At 39.8% G+C, this 23,130-nt stretch overlaps 1 protein-coding gene across 5 annotated transcripts in view; it reads left to right on the top strand.

The window, feature by feature from the left end:
- Positions 1-23,130, top strand: part of fhod3b (formin homology 2 domain containing 3b) — a 591,169-nt gene that overhangs the window by 412,431 nt on the left and 155,608 nt on the right. For 3 of the 5 annotated variants that reach the window (XM_063069714.1, XM_063069715.1, XM_063069713.1), the window contains exons 9-10: positions 11-154; positions 3,259-3,503. In XM_063069714.1, the coding sequence (XP_062925784.1) occupies positions 11-154; positions 3,259-3,503 (389 nt within the window). Of the gene's footprint in view, positions 1-10; positions 155-3,258; positions 3,504-4,685; positions 4,779-23,130 lie in introns of all 5 variants that reach the window. The other 2 variants (XM_063069712.1, XM_063069711.1) reach the window with 1 other exon arrangement.

Below are 23,130 nucleotides of genomic sequence, written 5' to 3'. Positions count from 1 at the left end.
GAATTCCCAGACATTGGCAGGATTGCCTGATCAAGATTCCTTCTATGATGTAGTGGACTGTCTGGAAGAACAAGGGATGGAAGCTATTTCACAGAGACACTTGAACAAAAAAGGAACTGACTTGGACTTAGTGGAACAATTCAATATTTATGAGGTAATATTTCACACTCCCACATTAATGTGAACACGTTGACATTGTTTTTAAATTTAAAAAAAGCTGATCAAGAGGAAAAGCTTTGCGCCTGTGTGTCATTATGAAAGGAAGCCTGAGGTATGGCCCATGCCAGCCTGTTACTCGTGGCTAAACCAGCAGAAACCTGCAGATGCTAAAACAAAGCACTTGCTTCAGAACAAAATTGGTGAATTGTAGAATGATTGAGCTGCAGTCTCCGTTAAGCAATTTAGTTGATTAATCATTCTTATTTAAATGGAACAATTTACAGACCTTCCTGTTCTGGATGCCAACCGCCATAAAACAAGATACAGACAGACAGACCTTCCTGTTCAATGCTGATATGTTGGTAAATTTCATTATCCCAACTGGGAAATGCAACACTGGATAGGGATATTGTGTTTTCCACAAGGCCTAAATGCAGGCAGATCAGAGGCATGAAAATAAACAGTGCCAAAGATGTGGGGGAAGAAAAACTGTTATGCACTGGAATAACCCAGGTTGGCAACCACTCACCCGAGGAATCTTTCCTGAAGTATGAGCTTAAGAATGTCAAAATAAAAAGTAAAGAACCATAGTTGAAGGCAAGAAGCCAGAAATAGTTATAGCCTGGAGGTGCCACTCAACAGCAATCAAGTACAAGGATATTGGGTGGTTTCCTCACTTCCCTGGAAACTGATAGCTCAGAACCTTCATCTTTGTCACTTGGTGCTCTAATGTAATGTAACATGAAGTTACAGCAAGATTTTTGCAACTATGAAAGTGCATTTGGCATGTGGCTGATAGATATACACCCAGTGGCCACTTTATTCGGTACAGGAGTGGAACCCTGTGTGGTCTTCAGCTGCTGTAGCTCATCCATTTCACGGTTCACCATGCTGCGCATTTTGAGATGCTCTTCTGCACACCACTGTTGTTACACATGGTTATTTGAGATACTGTCACCTTCTAGTCAGCTTGAACAAGTCTGGCCATTCTCCTCTGAGCACTCTCATTAATGAGGTGTTTTTGCCCACAGACTGCTATTTAGTGAATGTTTTTCTTGGTTTTTTTTGCATCATTCTCTAACCTGTAGAGACTGTTGTGTGTGAAAATCCCAAAAGATCTGCAGTTTGAGTTGCTCAAACCACTACATCTGGTACGAAATATCATTCCTCAGTCAAAGTCACTTAGATCGCATTTTTTTTTAGATTAGATTATGAGGACACTGAGTCCTCGTTTATTGTCATTTTTTAATGCATGCATTAAGAAATGATACAATGTTCTTCCAGTGTGATATCACAGAAACACAAGACAGACCAAGACTAAAACTGACAAAAAACACATAATTATAACATATAGTTACAACAGTGCAAAGCAATACTGTAATTTGATGAAGAGCAGACCATGAGCACGGTGGAAAAAAAAGTCTCAAAGTCCCGATAGCCCCAACATCTCACGCAGCCGGTAGAAGGAAGAGAAACTCTCCCTGCCATGAACCTCCAGCGCCACAAACTTGCTGATGCAGCACCCTGAAAGCACCCGACCACAGCTGACTCTGAGTCCGTCCGAAAACTTCGAGCCTCCGACACTGAGCACCATCTCTGCCGAGCGGTTCGTCCCTGGCCCCGGCCGCCAGGCAACAGGCAAAGCCGAGGACTCGGGGCCTTCCCTTCTGGAGATTCCGGATCACATAGTAGCAGTGGCAGCGAAGTTTCAGAAGTTTCACCAGATGTTCCTCCGTGCTCTCACATCTGCCTCCATCAAATCGTGACAGATCCTACTTGACAGATAGCAGATATTCATTCCGGAGGGGCCGCTGCGCGCTGTGTCGCGCCGCCATCATTTCTTCCTAGTTTGGACGTTTGGTCTGAACAATGACTGAACCTCTTGACCATGTCATCGTGCTTTTATGCATTGAGCTGCTGCCAGATGATTGGCTGATTAGATATTGGCATTAGTGATCCAGTTTACCTAATAAAGCAGCCATTGAAGTGCAAGTTATCCTAAAGACTTTAATCTTTCTATCTACAAGGAAGGTGACAGGTGATGTTTGCAGCTAACCTTATGGAGGAGTTATGAAGCAAACGTATCTTCTTGTCACAAAGTAAACCAGAATAGGAAATGAAGAGAATATAATTTCAATTGAAAGTGGGGAAAAAATAATTTTAAAAAAATACAGATTCTAGAAATGCACAGTAGTTTAGTTGACATTCTTTTTAAAGAAAGAAAAATTGGGTTGTGGTGAAAAGGGTTTTCATTCATTTTTGTTTTCTTTACCTCTGCCAATCAGTTGTTATGCATTTGAATTATTTTCCCTTTTTAAACATGACAGTTATTGTTTAATTGATGTGCTTTTGTGTTTAATAGTAAAACGATGTTCCAGAATCAGATGTAGTTCCAAAAAGTTCAAAAAGATTTGAACAATCCCACTTACCTATGGCTCAGCCTGCTTTATTCCAGGGTAAATAAGCCCAGCCTATCCCATCTCTCCCCATTACTAGGATCCCAGTGGCAGTAAAATGCAAACTGTATTTGTTTGGCAATTGTAACATCAGTCACCCAAAAAAAAAGATATACAGTGCCTATAAAAAGTATTCACTCCCCACCCCCAGAAGTTTTCATGTTTGATTGTTTTACAATATTGAATCACAGTGGATTTAATTTGACTTTTTTTTTCACACTGATCAACAGAAAAAGACATTTTCGTGTCAAAAGCTGATCCATTTCAACATGGCTGATCTATTTTTCCTCTCAGCCCCAACCTACTGTCACGGCTGACAGGATGGCACAATGGCAGGTTTGGAGGGGAATCAACTCATTCACAACCAGTCCCATACCAACATTAAACCTTGTTGCTCTCTGAAGTGCCCTAGTAAGTTAGGGTGATGTAGCAAAGTGGGAGTAGTTTGGCCAAACCTTGTTCAAAGGCTGGGAAGGCAACTTTCAGGTGCTACTACCAATCGCTTCTGGAATTTGGGGTGGCAAGTAATTATCAGTTAAAAAAAAAACACAAAAATAATGAAATTTTTACAAGCACATAAAATGAATGCAAATACAGTATTTGCAATCTAACATAACCATTTTTCTGAATGGATGTATTGCAGTTGAGCCTGAAACATGAAGATGGAGATGATGATGTTAGTATGAATGGTCGGAAAGATAGGCGAAGGTCAAGCCTTGGTTCGAATGAACGGCGTGGCTTAGAACGACGGAGAAGTCGGAGGCATTCTATCCAGAATATCAAAAGTTCATTGTCTGCCCCTGCCAGTCCAAGCAGTCCATTGCCTGGACATTTAAGTCCACACTTCATGTCATCCAATGGTCAGAGACTTGAAGAACTCAATGAAAAGTAAGTTTTCTTCAAAAACTAAAGTGTTGAAACTTCGTTGAGGTGTGCCCTTGTGACTCTGGGTTTAATCGTGAAGTGGTCTTTGCAGTATGCTTTCCTGCAACATTAATTCTCATTTATATTATTGAGCAATGGGTTTCACCTTGTTATTATTTACTGTATTACAGGTAACTTAGGGTAAACGGGTTTATTTTTAGTGAGTTTTGAGAAAAGCATTCAGCTTTTAAATGATACTGTAGAAGATCACAGACCTATTCTGTTGCCGAATTTGCATGAATTCTATCCAGTTTAATTATTCTCTTCTGTTGAATGGTGCTGAGGAATCTGCTTCACAAGAAAAAGCACAATTTAAAATATCATCCATTCAAAAAGCCTGGGAATTTTACCAATTATGAAATGTGATATGATGTGCAAGGTGCTGAAATAGACTAATGGATTTGCTTGCATTAATCTGGTAGTTTGTTTGCAAATAGTTTGTTTTGGGCAATTGGAAAATGATCATTCATGGAAGAAATTGTTGAAGCTGTGAATGAAGTCTTGAACAATGTCATCTCTTTGATTTGACTTCTGGAAAGGAAAACATAGAAGTTATGTCTAGGCAGGGGTTCCCAATCTGGGGAATACAGATCCTTTGGTTAATGGCAGGGGTTCATGGCATAAAAAAGGTTGGGAATCACTGACTTGGGGTAATTTTTCTGATTTCCACTCACCATAATGGTGATGAAGATCACCATTACGGAAACAGTAGATTAAACTGCAAAATGTTTTGGATAGCCACAACCATCTTTTAGCAATGTGAAGTTTTTCGATTTAGGCTGATATGATAATGGCTAATGAGATCATGTGGCTGTCAAAATGAAGCCTCTCATTTCACTCAGATATCATTTTAAAAGTGGCTAGATTATGACCATGCTCAGTATTGAAAATACTTGGATTACATCTGCAACCATTTCTCCTTGCTCCACACAGGGGACTGAATGGAAAGTCATGTCCGTTATGTTTCAAAATCTTTAACACCTTAAAGTTCTGTGGTTACAATTCAGAAGGAATTTAGTTGTATTCTGTAGGAAATACTTGCTAAATTCTGACAACCCAAATGCAAAACCCAACCCTTGGTATCATGTTAATGTCTGATTTCATCTCTCTTACTCTTGTTTCTAACGTCATTGCCACTGCGTGCAGCAGCGATGTAGTTCAGCACAACATGACCAGCCAGCCCAATGAAGCAAGCCAGTCTGATGATGTATTTGAAGCCACTCACACACCGTTTAATGAGTGAGTACAGGAGCTGCATACAATTGCATGGTTGCAGCTGGGTCACTCTTCTGCTCGTTGTGCTTCACCTGCTTTGGGGATGGCAGGCTGACGTGAAGAGCTTTCATTTCTGAGCATGCTGTGAACAAAATACCTTGGTACATTTTCTCCACTTTCGTCTGAATTTTTATGGATTATAATGAAGGCAGGTCTCGCAGAAACACACGTGTACTGTGATTTTTTTTCTGCAGTTTACTATTTCCATAACATGTCAGGTGCTTTTATTAATAGTGCATCTCTCTGCAACCTGTGGTTGATGCTGCAAATGGCTCACTTTCAAACAGGTCCAATTAAATATCTCACTGATCAAAGATGTACCTTTACTGGGACTATGGTTGTTCTCTTTCCTATAGCACTTCATTTGGCCTTTGCCTACCTACTCTTATTTGTATTGTCCCTTCCTCCATATACCTTCCACTTTATTTACTCTTTATTAATTCCCTCCACTTTATAACCTTTCCTTCTGTCTACTCCTTTGGTGAAATGATGTGTAAATGTGCTCACTAATGCATTCAAGTAGCAATGGGAATATACTTTGGACTTTCCTCCAAATGCTTTAAAGCCGCATGAATGGCAGGAAGCATCTTCTGTTCAAATGTATTTTCTTTCCCCTGCCTGCAGTGCAGAAGATAGCTTCTAATTCCCTGTCCTTCTCCCTTTCCACTTTATGCTGTTGTGTGTGGGGTCTTGACATGTTTCTGCTATGATATGAATTAAAAAGTAAACAAAAGAGGAAAAAAGACATTTGTGAAGAGTGACAGCTAGGCAGCATAATTCAATAAAACAGGCATCTGAATCCTTTTGCCATATAAATAGGTTTGGACTATTGCTTTTTCAACAGCTGTTTAAGGATGCAATTAATGTCATTTGCCTTTGGAAGTTTTACTGATCTTGAACCACTTCTGAACTCTGGTGAGCAATTGGTCTTTGAAGGAAGAATAAATGTTATTGGCCTCAGGATGAAAACTGGGGGCTGGTTGACTACCTACCGTTTCAAGCACAGTTTGCTGCTGAGGAACTGGTGAAGTGGTACTTCCTGGCTTCAGCTAGGTGAAGGTTGCTTTTAAAGGCCTATGCCTTCCCTGACCAAGGCATTTCAGGCCGAGACCCTTCGTCAGGACTAACTGAAGGAAGAGTGAGGAAGAGATCACTCTTCCTTCAGTTAGTCCTGACGAAGGGTCTCGGCCTGAAACGTCGACTGTACCTCTTCCTAGAGATGCTGCCTGGCCTGCTGCGTTCACCAGCAACTTTGATGTGTGTTGCTGGAATGTGCAAGGTTAGATTTTGATTTGTAACTTTCAGCTTTGCAGGATGATAAATGGATCCTGTAAGAAACACAAATATCCTAAATATGCATTTATTTGAAGAAGTGTGAGGAGCTCACACTAAAATCTTCAGTGTCATGGATTACATTATGGAGGAAGTCTCCATGATTCAATTATGTGAAGTGTCTGGAAAGAATAGAAGTCCCCTTTTAAAAGTTGCTTGCATGGTGTAGAAATGTAAAATAAATCATAATAAGCAGAAAGTTTTAAATCTTGAAAATGGATCAAACGGTTTGCTTGGTTGAGATGGTCTCTTTCCAGTGAAATGCTTTTGATCCAAATATTAACAACCTCAGTTCATTGCTCGTATTGGTGGTTATTATTCTTTTGCTCCTTTGCGATAGTATTTACTTGGTACATTACAGGACCACTGAGAGGAGTTCAACACTTTATCACTTTAATAACGGTTTGCTTTGGTGTTTATTTTACTAATTTAAAAAAAAACACCAAAAGATTGAGGTTAAATTTGACCTGCAGAATTGTCCATTTGTGGACATTGCATTAGACAATAAATTCAATCTGAAACAATAGTGCAACTCATAGAGCTGCTGCTTCCCCATGCCAGAGACCTTGGCTTAGTCCTGAGCTTTGGTTGATGTCAGCAAGACGAAGGAATTGGTTGTTGACTTCAGAAGGAGTAGCAGACCGCACGACCCAATTTACATTGGTGGTGCGCAAGTGGAACAGGTCAAAAGCTTTAGGTTCCTCGGGGTCAATATCACAAATGACCTGACTTGGTCCAACCAAGCAGAGTTCACTGCCAAGAAGGCCCACCAGCGCCTTTACTTCCTGAGAAAACTAAAGAAATTTGGCCTGTCCCCTAAAACCCTCACTAATTTTTATAGATGCACCGTAGAAAGCATTCTTCTAGGGTGCGTCACAACCTGGTATGTAAGTTGTCCTGTCCTAGATCGAAAGAAGCTGCAGAAGATCGTGAACACGGTGCAGCACATCACACAAACCAATCTTCCGTCCGTGGACTCACTTTACACCGCACGCTGTTGGAGCAGTGCTGCCAGGATAATCAAGGACATGACCCACCCAGCCAACACACTTTTCGTCCCTCTTCCCTCTGGGAGAAGGCTCAGGAGCTTGAAGACTCGTACGGCCAGATTTGGGAACAGCTTCTTTCCAACTGTGATAAGACTGCTGAACGGATCCTGACCCGGATCTGGGCCATACCCTCCAAATATCCGGACCTGCCTCTCAGTTTTTTTGCACTACCTTACTTTCCATTTTTCTATTCTCTATTTATGATTTATAATTTAAATTTTTAATATTTACTAATTTTTACCATTTTTAATATTTAATATTTGTAATCCAGAGAGTGGGAAGCACAGAATCAAATATCACTGTGATGATTGTATGTTCTAGTACCAATTGTTTGGCGACAAGAAAGTATGAAGTATAAGTGTCTGTGCGAAAACTACACATTTGCTCTGGGTGGCTACACTTGGTTCCCACATGCCAAGGTATCAATATTGGTAGGTTGACTGGCCACTGTAAATTGTCCCTAGTATATTGGTGAGTGGCAGAATCTGAAAAGAGATGTTGTTGAAAACGTGGTGAGAGTAATATATATGGGATAAATGTAGGATTTGCATAATTGGGTGGTTTGATGGTCAGTATGGACTCAGGCTGAAAGGCCTATTTTAGTGCTGTATGACTCTGATTCTTTGATGCAGTTCAATTATTCAAATTGTTATTCCCATCCTCCTGATCACCCCAGATATCTGCCAGCAGATTGGAAACAGCTGGTACTGGAGTCTGCCGGGGGAACTCTCCATACTGAGCAGCATCCGTGGGGAGGAAAGAAATTGTTCCTTTTCAACTCAAAACCCTGCAGGTTATTTGTTGTTCCACCACTAGGTGTTTAGCAGTGTAATTTTTGCGAAGCTTTAATCCTCTGGTCAACCTGCTTTACAGTGACAGATTCAAATTATACAATAAAGATTGATTCTGATTTTAATATTGCAAGTTAAAAATCATGATGCTTGATGAAGTTGCATTGTTTTTGGGAGTATCTGATTTATATCCAGTATGTTTTTCCAGCAGTTATATCATGAGCAGCTTTCCGGGAAGCTACAAGAAATTACTAATTTGCTGCAAAATTTTCCATTATCTGCTGAAATTTGGTTGGCAGTACAGCGTAGGACGGAGAATGCTGAAGAGAATAAAAATTAAATATTGTAACCTGATGAAATCTTTCCACTGATCTTAGACAGTTTAATCTTTCCATTAACCTAACCAGTTTACTCCAGGATATGTACTATGACAAGTTCTTTATTACCCCACCAAATGGAAAACTATAAGGATGTGAGAGAGAACATCAAACATAGCTTATATTTTCTCTAGGCAGGTTTACATTAAAACAAATATAAGGAACAGTTACTTCAGCTGCCCATCTCACATGTCTATTTTCTGAAACCTATTGAAAGAAAATGGGTTGTGTCCCTTTGTTGCAATTACAAATTGTTTTTTCTAGTGACCCAATGCTTCCCTTGAAGGGTGTAGAGTTCTTGCACAGAGCAGTCATGGAAAGCAAGAGAGGATTATCCTTATTATTGGGTCTGATAAGGGGTTATCAAACTGAAGCTTGCCTTGAGAGTTTGCAGTGATATTTTTTATCCTTCTCTTGTTCCATTGGATTAAAGAACACAAGTGGCTTGGAAAGGCAGAAATAACAAAGCAGCCGCATGGATGAACCCATTCTTGATTTGGAATACACAATAGATCCCTCAAACCTCTTGGTTAAAGTTCTTTATGGCTAAGCAACCAGTAGTCACTTCCTGCTGGGACTTGTAAAAATTGATTTCCATCCTGGAATTTCAGCTGTGCTATTTCCAACTTGACTCCAGATATGGGATGGCTTATTTCGGAATTCACAATTTCAGCTACTTTGATCATGAAGCCAAGGCCAAGTGAATCCCACAGCAGCCATAAAGCATTGACACAAATTTTATTTGTTTCACCTCATAACAGCAGGTTGCAATGATATGTTGTAGAGCGTGGCCTCAATGTAATGTATACTTGCAAACTCTATTATAAATGTGTGAGACTCGAAAAAAACATCTCGGCCACAACTCAGAGCAGTCAAGCACCATCTTAGCACCAATTGTGGATGGTAAAGAGCACTAACACTTCCTGGTGACCTGCAATCATGGTGTCTACTGGACTGCGTGGGATAGATTGTTTTAGATGCTCGGCACTGTCAGAAATTTGTTGTATGATGCTGAGCTTGTATTAAAACGTGAAAATTGGATATCTTGACTTTTCTGTCTTTCCTGTTATCTAGGCTATAGTAATAATTGTAAATTTAGTTTTCAGTTCCTTTTAACCAGTCACTGGAATTCAACACCTCTCATTTCCTTTCTGCTGTCAGCTGAGTATTGGCATGGACAATGATTTGGGGAGAGGATTAGAGGATCAGCTGGAACTAAAATTGTAGAATCATATGATGCTGCTGAGAAAGGATCAATGAGACATTTTCCCCAACTATTCTCAACTGTGTATTGCACATTCTTAATCAGAAGCATTTGAAGGGAGAATGTGATTTGTGAAGTCACCAAGCTGCAATAACATGGGTAGACTTGTAGGTCAGTATTTGAACTTCGGTGAGTTAAAGATGTAACATTGTTATGTTTTCAGGAATCTAGCAGGCAGTTCTTCATTAGCACTTGCTTCATGAAGAGGATTTTTAATGTATCTGGAACTTAACTAATATCTTGAGCTTTTTTCATTGTTTAAGGAGAACAAAGTATTTGATGTTAATCAATATAAGACATAATCGAGATAAAATCAATAATATGAATGCTGACAAAATATATTGTACTAATTATTGAAATAGTGTTATATAACTGAACTCAGAATTAACAGGTGAGTTTTTAATTAAAGCACCAAAAATCAATTCTGATGTTTGATGCCAATCATTGATTAATGAAGAACAGAATTAGGCTTTAATTTCATCAATTTTCCCAACAACTTTCAATTCCTTAGCCCAGACCACCTCATTTTCACTATGGATGTCCAGTCCGTAAAGACTTCTATCCCCTATCAAGAAGGCCTTAAAGCTCTCGATTCTTTTTCTCAACAAAAGATACAAGCAGTTTCTCTCCACCACCACCCTGCTCCATCTAGCAGAAGAGGCTCTCAACATCAACAGTTTCTCTTTTGGCTCCTCCCATTTTCTCCAAACTCGAGGGGAAGCCAAGGTGCACCCGCATGGGTTGCAGCTATGCCTGCCATTTTGTTGGCTATGTAGAACAATCCATGTTCCAAGCTTTTCCTGATAATGCTCCCCAACACTTTCTGTGCTACAATGATGATTGCATTGGCCCTGCTTCATCCACCCATGTTGAGCTTGTAAATTTCGTCAACTTTGCCTCTGACTTCCACCCTGTCCTTAAATTCACTTGGTCCATTCCTGACACCTCGCTCCCCATTCTCAATCTCTCTGTCTTCCCCTTTGGAAATAAACTGTCTACTGACATCTTTGATAAGTCCAGCGATTCCCATGGATATCTTGATTATACGTTTTACCACCCTGTCTCTTGTTTAAATGCTATTCCCTTTTATAAGTTCCTTCATCACCACCACATCTGTTTCCAGGATGAGCCTTTTTTCCTCCCAAAGATATCAGAAATGTCCTTCTTCAAAGAATGGGGTATCCCTTCCTCCACCACTGACACTGCTCTCACCTGCATCTCTGCCATTTCCCAGACATCCGCAATCACCCTATCTTCCCACCGGTTAACAGGGAAAGAACGTCTCTTGTCCTCACCTAGCACCCATAAGCCTCCGCATTCAACGTATTCTCTGCAGCTTCTGCCATCTCAACAGGATCCTACTGTCAAACACGTCTTTACTTCCACCCACTTTTTGCTTTCCGTTCATCCCCACTTCCTACTAATCTCGCTCCTGGTACGTATCCCTGCAAGCAAGAGAAACTTGCCCATTCACCTCCTTCCTCACCTTCATTCAGGGCCCCAAACAGTCCTTCCAGATGAGACAACATTTCACCTGTGAATCAGTTGTGGTTATCTAATGCATCCAGTGCTCTCGATGCAGCCTCCTCTCCATTGGTGAGATTTGACGTAAATTAGGGGATTGCTTTGTCAAGCACTTCTATTCCATCTGCTAAAAGCAGAATTTCCCAATGGCCAATCGTTTTAATTCATATCCCCAAAACCTGTTCTGAAATGTCAGTCTTCTTCTGCCATTCTCGGGGTGGAGGAGCAACACTTCGTATTCCATCTAGGTAGCCTCTAAACTGACGGCATTAACATCAAATAATCCTTCCGGTACTTTTCTCTTTTTCTTTCTTCTCCCACCCCCTCTTCTTTTCCCCACTGTGGCCTCTTACCTCTTTTCTTTACCTGCCTATCACCTCCCCCTGGTGCCCTTCCTCTTTCTCTTTCTCCCATGGTCCCCTCTCCTCTTCAATCAGATTTCTTATTATCCAGCCCTTTGCCTTTCCCTCCTGGCTTCACCTGACACCTTCTAGTTTGACCTCCTTCCTCTCCCCTCACCTTTTTATTCTGGCGTCATCCCCCTTCCTTTCCAATCCTGATGAATTTCCTTGGCTCAAAACTCTTGACTGTTTATCCATTTTCATAGATGCTGCCTGACCTGTTGAGTTCCTCCAGCATTTTTGTGTGTGTTACTCTGGATTTCCTGCATCTGCAGAATCTCTTCTGTCTATATTCAATTATTCAATTTAAGAAAAGTTGATAGAATTTGAAGTGAATCAATTTTAACGTCTGATACAGCTAAAATTAAGAATACACTAAAAAAAACAATGTAATATTATCCCAAGGGCAGCAATTATGTTTGATTCACTTATATATAGCAACTTCCCAAATTATTTGGAAACTCTATATGGTGTGGTTAATTAGCATTCATCGTCTGAGTTTTGCTTGTATTCTTGGGGCTTAATTATTACTGATCTTTAAAACAATATCCATGAAATGTGAGGGGAAATGGCCATTATGAAGAGAAAGATGTGCTTTTATCCCTGTTTACATTATAACTGTTAAGTGTATGAAGATAGCGCAGTAGTTAAGTTACCAGACCAGAGAAAGCTACTGGATTGTCATAAAACCCCATCTCGTTCACTAATGTCATCGGGGAGAACACCAAACTGACCTAACTGTGACTCCAGATCTATCAGTGTGTTAGATTTTTTTTTGAGTACTCTCTGAGCAAGCTACTTATTCAAAGGCATGACCAAGAAGTGCCCGTCTCTCTGACAATGCCCAAAGGTAAATAATATTTTTAAAATCCTTAATGACAGAAGTTAAAGCAGCCCAAACGAAATTTTGAAATGTAAATCATGAATTATCAAAGGAATCTAGTAGAAATTTATGGTCATCATATTGTGAGGAATGGTTGGGGCTATAGAATTAACAACACAAGAGCCCAAGCTTTTCCTGTATCAGAATGGTCATCTCCACTCACGTTCCCAGACCCTCACTCACTGAAATCCCCTGACAATAAAGGCCTGCTTCCAGCTTTTATGCCTTAGTAAGTTATAAAGGCTTTGAAGTTTATCTTGTTGTTGTGTGAATTCACAAGCATTTAGCAGCAATAAAAATATTTTAAAATATAGTACCAGACATAATCTAGTACAGAAATCATCATTTAAAAAATATTATTCTCTATGGCTTTTCATTTTCTTTGGAGGAACTGTAGGCTAACAGGCAACTGGAACAACTGTATTTTAAGATGATAGAACTTTTCATCTTGCTGGGCTCTGTAACATTCCCTCCTATCTCAGCATATAGATTTGGAGAGAGTGGAAGGATAGGAAGGAGGGATGGTTTACCTGGCATAGATCAGGCTTCAACTGGCCATTTTTCTTTCTATATTATTAATTAATTAACACAGAATGTCATCCTCCTAATATTATGATACAATTTTTCTTCACTGCTCCATGGATACTTTGGTCTACACTTTGCAACACCCCATGCAGAACTACTGACATCTACTAATACAAAATGCAGTAAGCTGGGGACTCCTGAGCCAATGTAAGAATCCCAAATCCAGTGGTTGCATTCCAATCCCATTTCTCATCTGATGAATTCAGTATTGCTTCCAACTTAAGCAGGAGCTTTAAGAAATTTCCTCACACTTCCATTAGAGAATCTCAGCACTGCATCAAATTTGTACTAGATTAGGTCTGATACTAAATTTAAAAATATTTTTCTTTGCTGCTAAATGCTTGTGAGTTATATGTATATTGGCATTTAATGCATGGCAATGAAACATGTCCAAGTGCTTTTCAATCCAATGTGTAATATTTGTAATGTGTAATATTTTAGAAGTCTTAATATCCACAAAGTTTAAATTGCACGGAAGTATCTCCAGAAAGGAATTGGGAAATGAGGAATGAATGATGGCATGTTTACTTAGTAGTGGAGTTTGGAAACTACAGGGAAACTTATTTGTGTATGTGTTGGGGTAAATAATGTTTCAATCCATTGAAATAACTATGCTTTAAAATAAGAAACAGGCTGTTTGATGGAGGTGCACATAAATTATTTTTAACTTAGAGTTTCTCTGCTCAAATATTATTGGAGTTCAATTTTCCAGCACTTCCAAATACACTTCTGTGGCCTAATGGATAAATTAACTACATTTTGGTTTGCGTAGGTTTCTGGCACAGACCTGGTCAAAGTAAGATTTAGTTTTTCCGTTTTGATCACAACATGTTCCAGAGACAAGTTCAGACTGTTGACTCCTTTGTTCTTCTTTGACTTCTGTAAAATTCACTCCTTTGGTTGTGCAGGGAATATGATAGAAAATAGTTCAGAGAATGGAAAATAGAATAGGAACTTAACTGCAAAATCCTTCACAGTTACTTCAAAGAGTATTCCTAATCTATTTCATCACATTTTCTGATCAGCATTGCTAGAAATAACTGTCTCTATTGTTTGCTTGTGTGGACTTCTCAGTTAAAAAGCATCTATTCGCACAAATCTGAACTGATAACAGCCTTAATTTGTTCCACTTAAAATGTAAATAAAACCTTGCATAAACTTTAAATACCTTTTGCAAAATTGCCTGTCCCTTCCCTCCCCACCTTCTACTGCCTTTTTGATTCCCCAGCCTCTCCTCCAAGATTACTCCAATACGAATTAAAGGCTTATTTTGTGAACCACATTTAATTCAAAGGCTTCCAGACTTCTGAAATCTTTAAAGGGATCAATTTCAGCAACATCAGCTCCACCTCCATTCCAGATCATCTCATTATACAGGGCCTTTTATTCAATTCAGAGATTCCTACTGTTCAGGTCCCCTTCGTTCAATTCAGAGATTTTCACTGTTCAGGTCCTTTAGTTCTGATGCAGAAACTCTTATTAATCAGGTCGCATGACTCCACTTTTCAATTAGCAAGGTCACTTTAATTTCAATACAGAAATTTCCATTATTCATATCTCTTGGCTCAATTTCCTTTCTGTAATGCATGTACTACAGAGAAATAAATCGATATCTTTATCTTTAATCAGCATCTTGATTTTTGGGATTAAGGATGTCAGGCTGCCCATACATAACCATCTATGTCTATTTCTGTATAATCTTTCCTGTTCTATAAGCAGAACTCATAAATCTCATGGAGTCACAGAGAGATGCACTTTGGAAACAGGCCATTCAACCCACCGAGTCCATGCTTATCATCGAGTGCCCCATTTCAGATTCAGATTTATACTTATACTTTATTGTCGTCAAACAATTGATACTAGAGCGTACAATCATCACAGCGATATTTGATTCTGCTGTTCGTGCTCCCTGGAGTACAAATCGATAGTAAATATTAAAATTTAAATTATAAATCATAAATAGAAAATAGAAAAGGGAAAGTAAGGTCGTGCAAAAAAAAACTGAGAGGCAGGTCCAGATATTTGGAGGGTACGGCCCAGATCTGGGTCAGGATCTGTTCAGCAGTCTCATCACAGTTGGAAAGAAGCTGTTCCCAAATCTGGCTGTACGAGTCTTCAAGCTCCTGAGCCTTCTCCTGGAGGGAAGAGGGACGAAAAGTGTGTTGGCTGGGGGGTCGTGTCTTTGATTATCCTGGCAGCACTGCTCTGACAGCGTGCGGTGTAAAGTGAGATTTAGATTTATTTATCACATGTACATTGAATACCTGCAAGCAAGTGAATTTCAGGGTGGTATATGATGACATATGCACACTTCGATAATAAATTTACTTTGAGCTTTGGAGCATACAGTAAAATGCATCATTGGCATTAACAACCAACCTATCTGAGGATATACTGTTCCCACATATCCTGGTCCCAACAGCTCATACCCATAGTGTTCAGCAGAACAACACAGGCACCAAAAAACTACAGTAAAGCAAGCCCACTTCTCACCCTCTCACCAGTCCACTCAGAAATACAGGCCGCCTTAGCCCCAAACTCTCAGACTTGCAACATTGGGCCTCCAACCTCCAGTCCCTTTAGGGTTAGTCCATTTACTCTAACCTTCTGTTAATCCATTTTTAAAAAATCACTCGTATTCTCTTTAGCTGGTCCTGGATTCTACCATCCACTGACACAATGGGCACTGTCGAGGCAAATTTCGGTGGCCAATTAATCTACGAACTCACACATCTTTGGTATTTAAGAGGAAACTAGAGCAGCTGAAGGAAGCCTACATGTGCAAATACCAAACAGACAGCATCCAAGGTTAGAATGAACCCAAGTCTCTGATGCCACAAGACACACACTGCTGGATTCTCCATTGTGTTGGTCTAAAGTGCTACTGTAAATAATGCTATCAAATTTACTTTGGTTCAAAGGCATCATTTAAAGAATTGTTCTCCTCACTTTCCAGAAGCCAAAATATAGAGTTTTTAAATATTTGAAAAAGAACTTTTATCAGTAGATTTATTAGAATCTTATTGAAACAAAAGAGCTTGTTCAAACCTCATCATAATGTTTAGTTTACTTTTCAAAATCTGATTTAACAGTCATTATGCAGTTGACAGTGGCAGATGTGTCTTTTTACTTCAATTGCATACCTCCACCAATAACGTAAGACATAAATTGGATAAATATGGATTGGTCCCATTGCATTGGCAGCAATGCTTTGGAATTTGGGTCTTCTGACAATGTGACAAAATTCAATGCGATAAACTTCCGGTAATGCCCCCCCATCCTCCCTCCTTCACCATTTCCCATCCCCTTTTTCCTCTCTCAGTTTATGTCCTTGTCTGCCCATTGTCTTCCTAAGATACTCCTCCCCCCTTCTCTTTCTTCCATGGCCTTCTGTCTTTTTCACCAACAAACTTCCCAGCTCTTTACTTCATCCCTCCCCCTCCAGGTTACACCTATCACCTGTGTTTATCTGTCCACTCCCCCACTTTTCAAATTTACTCATCGGCTTTTTTCTCCAGCCCTGCCAAAGGGTTTCGGCCTGAATAATCAACTGTACTCTTTTCCTAGATGCTGTCTGGCCTGTAGAGTTCCTCCAGCATTTTGTGTGTGTTGCTCGGATTTCCAGCATCTACAGATTTTCTCTTGTTTGTGACAAAATTCACTCAGTGGTTTTGTTCATATGGCACCATGGGCTGATCTTGGGAGACAAGCAGGGAAGGTCAATGTGGGAGCACTCCTAAGTCATAGGCAGCCTGTATATTCCCATTCATGTTGGATGTTGCCTTCGCTAATGTTTAATTCCAAATTTAGGCCCAGGTTTTAGGATGATCATCTATAGAATATCACACCTGGAAACTCCAACAGTCGGATATATCCTGAAGCTGTCTAGTAACTTAATAATTTTTTGATTACATAGCTAAGAACTAGCATAGACACAATGCTGCAACTGAATTACAAAATTCTAGAGCTCTGCCTCTGAATATAAACATGGGAAATCTGTCATTACAGCTGCAAAACATAGCATCATTGAAAATGTCTTTCTGCATCTGCTTTGCTGAATTTTATTTCGCTTCAGCTATCACTCTGAATTTCTGGGACTCCATTTCTGAACCATCCTATTGCTTCTGCTTTCCAGCTCCCCAGGTGAGAGAGTCAACATTTCTTTGCCCTTCCCGTCTTTTCTAAATTTGTTGACAGATGGAAGTCTTTCACATTTTGTTTCCATGTTGTCCATATTACAAATATTTGTCATCTTAAGAATCTGTGATTGCAACAGACCAATGACCTTAATAATTTTGCATGCCATCATTCCAGTCTGATTTGTGCAAGCTATCCAAGTTTTAGCTTGGTTCAGCCCGTATCCAAGAGGATTATATTTGTTTACTCAATAACAATGGAATTTTTGCTTACTTATGGAAACTTTTAAAAATTACCATCTTTTAAATTTGTTAGTTTAATCCATGATTACCAATTTGACTTTCAGGATAGAGCAGGTCATGCAATTTTTCCCCCCTGGGGCAGCTTGTTGAATTGCAGGTTTTCAATAAAGTTAGAACATTCTCAACTTCACAAAAGTTCTTTATATGACACTAAATCTATGCTCTTCAGCAACACATTATCAAACCAACCTCATTTTAGGTCCCTACTTCCATTAACATCTCCAGTGATGTATTCCACTGAATGTTTAAGAGGCAGTTAGACCAAAAAAGAAACTTAGCAGGGATATAGACCACATGCAGGCAGATGTACATTTTAAATTGTCATCACAATTGGCACAGACATTGTGGGCAAAGGACCTGTTCCTTGTCTGCACTGTTCTATGTTCTAACATCAGAGCAGAAAGTTGACCTCAGTGGCATAAACAAAAAGAAATGGTGCGGCTTCCAATCTACAGTACTCTGAATGCCATGTTTAACGTGTAGCAAACTGTGTAGTATTTAGTACATGTGATCACGGGCAAATTTCTACCCCTTGTTTAAAAATTAATTCATCAAGCAAGTCTGCCCAAGGAAGAAGCAGGATAGAACCTGTGTATGATTAAATTCTATGGGGGCCGCCAAGAAGCTTTCAAAATCAATTTGAATAAAACTGCAAAATATATCAACTGTTGTGTTTTAAAGTAAACATAGTTAATGTACATTAAGGTTTTTTTTGCATAAAATCCCAGGGGAGAGCCAAGAAGTATTATATCAGAATAACTTTTTCAAAGCTCGGTGAAAGATGTGTGCTTTAATGAAGGGATTAGCAGAAGAAGATATTAACGTTAAGCTTGCATATTGAACTAAGTAAGTTATTAGTAAGTTTGGCAAACAGCACAGAGCAGCAGTCAGCAATGCAAATGGAATGCTGAAGCATATAACCAAAACAGGAGAGTACAAGTCTGAGGTTGCTGTTTTAATACTTGTATCTTCTGATTAGATGCCCACTTGATTACAAAATTGCATGTTGTCAGACACAAAGGAGACATTCAATTCTTGGTAGTAGTGCTCTGAAGAATCTCAGGGCTGATCTCCAGAGCTAAAGATATGCCAGAAGTCCAGGAAAAGTGATAACAAAACAGTGTGCAGGTTTGAGCAGGAAGTGTTTTAAAAAAAACTATTATTTAGGGTCAAAGAATTGTACCCACAATTGGAACTTCTGGCCTACTATATCCCTGCTGACTTTTAGCCCATCAAAGTACACTTGCCTGTGTTAGATCCCTATTCTTCTATTCCTTATTATCCAAATGCCTTAATTAAATGTCTCTTAAACATAGAAATTATATTTGATTCTACCACCTTCTCCGGCCATGCGATAGAGAAATTAATTACTTACTGTCCTGCCTCTCAGCTGAGACCTATGCTTTCACGCTTTTGATGCCCCAACTGTCCTTAGTCCTCAACATCAGGGCAAGTGTACATTGGTTTAAACTGTAAAGAGTAAATGTTAGAAGGTTTTTCAGCATAAAGGACTAAAGCAATAATGTGTGAATACTGTGAAATGGGTTTATTGCTATGCTGGCTGGATGAGCTAATAAGAGTGGAATGGTATTTCTCATACATCTTGATCTTTTTTAATATGGTTTGGACAGAAGCAGTGACACATTTCAACAGAGGGAGAAAAAAAAAACATCTTCCTTACGTACATTATGCCCGCTTTCTTTCTCTTCACTGTTTCTTCTCCTCCTTCATGTTTCCCTCTTTTTCCTTCACCCACTACTTTTCTCTCCCTTGCCCAATTTCCTCTCATTTCCTTCACCCTCCAGCTTCCTATGCCTTGCCTGCCGGCTCCCCTCTCGGGCCTGTGCATTCGCTGCTTTTTCCATTTGCTTTCCTTTTCCTCCCTTTTGCTGCACTTCCCTCGCTCTCCCCAGGGTGCTGCCCCTTCCCCTCTTTCTTTGTTTATCATAACTAATATTGCTACTTTAAGCTTTCCCGCAATGTTATTGAGCATTAGACATTGTCTTTGCCCCATCTCCCTCCATTCTTAGTTATGTCTATAGACTGTCAGTCTTTTCAGGGTTCTGATGCAATGGCTCCCTATTTCTATTCAATACTTTCCTCTTGTGATATTTCAAGCTTTGAAAATAGTAAGTATGTTATCACTGGATTTTTGTCTTGAATTAATTATTTCCATTCCATTGTATTAAGCCACGGCATTCTTCACTCTACAGGACTTAATCCTTCATTTTTGATTTTTCTCCCACAGAAACAAATGTTGCTTTGTTATAAATATATTACTTTATTGTTAGTGGCACCATGAATATAATGGTAACTGTTTCTCACATTTTCCATGAATTCACCACCCCCTTCCTTGCAACATGTTTTCTCCTGAGATGCTCTGCCCACCTGTCCTTCAACCCTCCTTTCATCTGCTGAGAGAACCCTCACCCCATTTGAACTTACAAGTATTGCCTCATCTTGCATCCTCCTTCTTCTCCCAAATTTCTCTGAATGTTTTGTTACATCCCAAACTCATATCTATCTCATCTGGAACACCTGCAAAAGGATCCCACCCCTGTCGTAATACCAAAGTAACGGTAATCTGATTCTCTCGCGGTACTCTGAATGATTGATACTAAATTTATCTGCTTCTTAGAGTTAGACTACTATGGGACTGAAACAGGCACTTTGATCCAACTAGTTCATGCTGAACTGATCTTAAATCAAATCAAATCAAGTTTAATTATCATTCAGCCATATGTAGATACAGCCAGAGGAATCAGCTTTCCTGTGGGGTCAAAGTGCACTTTCAAAATAGTGAGCCAAAGATAACATAGTCACTCCGAAAAAACATTTAGCCCAAGACCCTGAGTGACGTGTCCTGCAGATTGATGGTACAGTCTCCCAGCAGTATGGAGATGAATGCAATCCAGCTGGTCATTCCACCAATCAAACATGGGAGGCCAGCACCAATGGGAGAGGCCAGCCCCCAACCAAGCACGGATGCCACACTACCCCATCTCTGGCTTCTCTTTACCTGGACTGCAGCAGCAGGCAAGCTCGCAGCTTGAGGCCTAGTCTTCACTACATCCAAGGCCACGCAGCTCCCATGTCACCTGTCTCACTACCAAACAAAGGAAATAGGCCTGTGTTATCTTACATTATCAATTTCCAACAGACTCCTGTGATTGCAAGAGCAATATCTGAGACAATTACCCACAGTTCTGCCTAGTGCCATCTACATGCACCCTGATATTAACCCTCCAGATATTTGTAATCCATGTATTTATCCAAACTCCTGTTAAATGTTACAGTAGTACCCGCACCTCCCACTTATGCCTTCTTCTCAGTCTTTTCAACCATTCTGTGATGAATTTTGCCATATCATTCTCCCTTTACTTTTATCCTGTGGGGTGGTACGACTTTAACCTGATTCATTTCTTCCCTGCTCATCTATTTTTAGAGTCCCACTCAGAATAATTTTTCATTAACCCATGGGTACCCCAAGGTTCTGTCCTTGGCTTTTTCGTATTTCTCATCCATGTGTCGCCATTTGGCAAAGTCATGTCTCAGCACAGCACCCATTTCCACATGCACGCTAACAACGCCGTTTTGCCTGTCTGCCATGCACCAGCCATTTTAATGCATGCAGTTGTGAAACTGCTTGCCTAACATCAAATGTTTTCACACTTGCCTAGTCAAACACTTTGTTATAAAACACTCATCCTATCCTTCAAATCCATCCATGATTTTCCACTCCCCCTCTACATAATCCTTCCTAGTCCTGTAAAACAAAACAGCAGCAAGTGCAATCCTCTAACTCTAGACTCTTGTTCTGCTACATGACCAAAACTTAAGCTTGCTAATGTTCTCGGTTCTATGCTTCTAGCACAAAACAATAGAGAGAAGAGGAGCAGTCTTCCTGAAGTGCTTTTTTCAAAATCAATTCCATTGACGGAGCTTGTAATTATCTCTTTGCAATTCAGGACCAGATAAGTTTTATTACCTGTGCCTTATATCGTTTTCTGAGAGAAAATTATTCTGCTTGACATTCTGGGGCTTTATAATGTGTGGAAGCACAGATATTGGTCAATTCAATTTAGTGAGGTGACTGATTGCTTTTGTATTTTTCCATGATTAATTCAAGTAACGAAACGAATAGGAAAATAGAAAATACTGAACAGAAATCTGAAAATGAAAATACATTTAAGACTATGCCACAGCTTCCTCACTAATAATTATAATGTGGAGGAGATCAGCGTCACTCATGGGAATTGAAAATGAACTTTGCTTGAAATGCAAAAGTACAGCATTTGCTGCTTGTTCATCCTAGTCTGTTGGAAGCCTATAAAATGACAGTACTCAGTGAGAACCATACCTTCAGGTGTTTATGGGGATTATTGATTCTTTAGTGACAGAAGACTTGAGGGCCTGACCATCATACATCTCTACCAGTCAGAGGTACATCATCCTATCCAGTCCTCTTCTGATGGCGCTAAATGATTTCCTTTCCACAGACAACACTTTCCATCTTCTAGTTACTAGATATTTTTAAACCTGCGCATCATTTTTTTGGTATTTTGCCCCAAATTTTAAAACTTTGCTAGTGGAAATAAAACCCAAAAATACTGGAAGCGCTCAGGAGATCAAGCAGCATCGATAGAAAGAGAAACAGTTAGCATTTCAGGTCAAAAGACCATTTATTAGAACTGGAAAAGAAAGAAAACAAGTTCATTTTAAGCTGTTTTCCCAGTTCTGACAAAGGCGCTTCAACCTGAAATTTTAACTCTGTTCTCATTTCCCAAAAGATACCCGATGTGCTAAGTACTTTCAGCAAATTATGTTTCTGTTTCAGATCTCCAGTAACCTCTTTGTTTTTAGTTTTCATCTTCTGAAGAAAAACAGCTTCCCTCTATTTACCCTGTTTAAAGCAGCCAGTCTGGTCAACCTATACTCCAAGGAGAAATGCACTTTCCCCTGCCTGATGTGCAAGCTGTAATCTCTCAGTCCTGTGCACTCGTTCCAGCAATTCTCTTTTGCAACTTTTTTTGGATCTCCTGATCTTTCCAAAAATTTGGAAACGAGACTTGGACATTATACACCATTTGTTGCAAAACTAATGTTTGCTATGTGTTTAATGTAACTTCCCACATGTTTAATCAATGACTGCCTCATCATGTTCTTCTACATTCAAAGATCTGTACACATATACAATCAGATCCTTGTGTTCTAATGGTCCTTTGGAACTGGACCATCTGGAAACAGAGTCATATACCAAGGAAACAAACCCCTCAAGCATCATTTGCATTAATTCTATTTTACTCTCCCCACATTGCCATCAACTGTCTCTAGATTCTAAACTCCACCCCAAACACACACTCACAATCTGTGCACACACACTACAATATCAATTAAACTGCCAGCTCACATCCCAGTGGGACACGAGAGGAGGCACGACCAGCCAAAGGAAGCACAGGGAGAATGTGTCAGACAGCACCCAGGGTGAGGATCGAACCCAGGTCAGTGGAGATCTGAGAGGCAGTAACTCTAGTAGCTGTGTCATTGTGCTTCATACAAGAATAATGTATTGTCCAATGTCCTCTGCAGAAATCCATCCTTTGGACTTGTTTAAATTTAGCCTAGAATTCCTTGGCCGAAAATTTTAAGAAATTTTTCTCTGCCCAGGAGC

Source organism: Mobula hypostoma, chromosome 17 (assembly GCF_963921235.1).
Source record: "Mobula hypostoma chromosome 17, sMobHyp1.1, whole genome shotgun sequence".
In the NCBI taxonomy this organism is placed as follows: Eukaryota; Metazoa; Chordata; class Chondrichthyes; order Myliobatiformes; family Myliobatidae; genus Mobula; species Mobula hypostoma.
The sequence above is the reverse complement of the archived record's forward strand: the minus strand, read 5'-3'. Positions and strand labels throughout refer to the sequence as shown.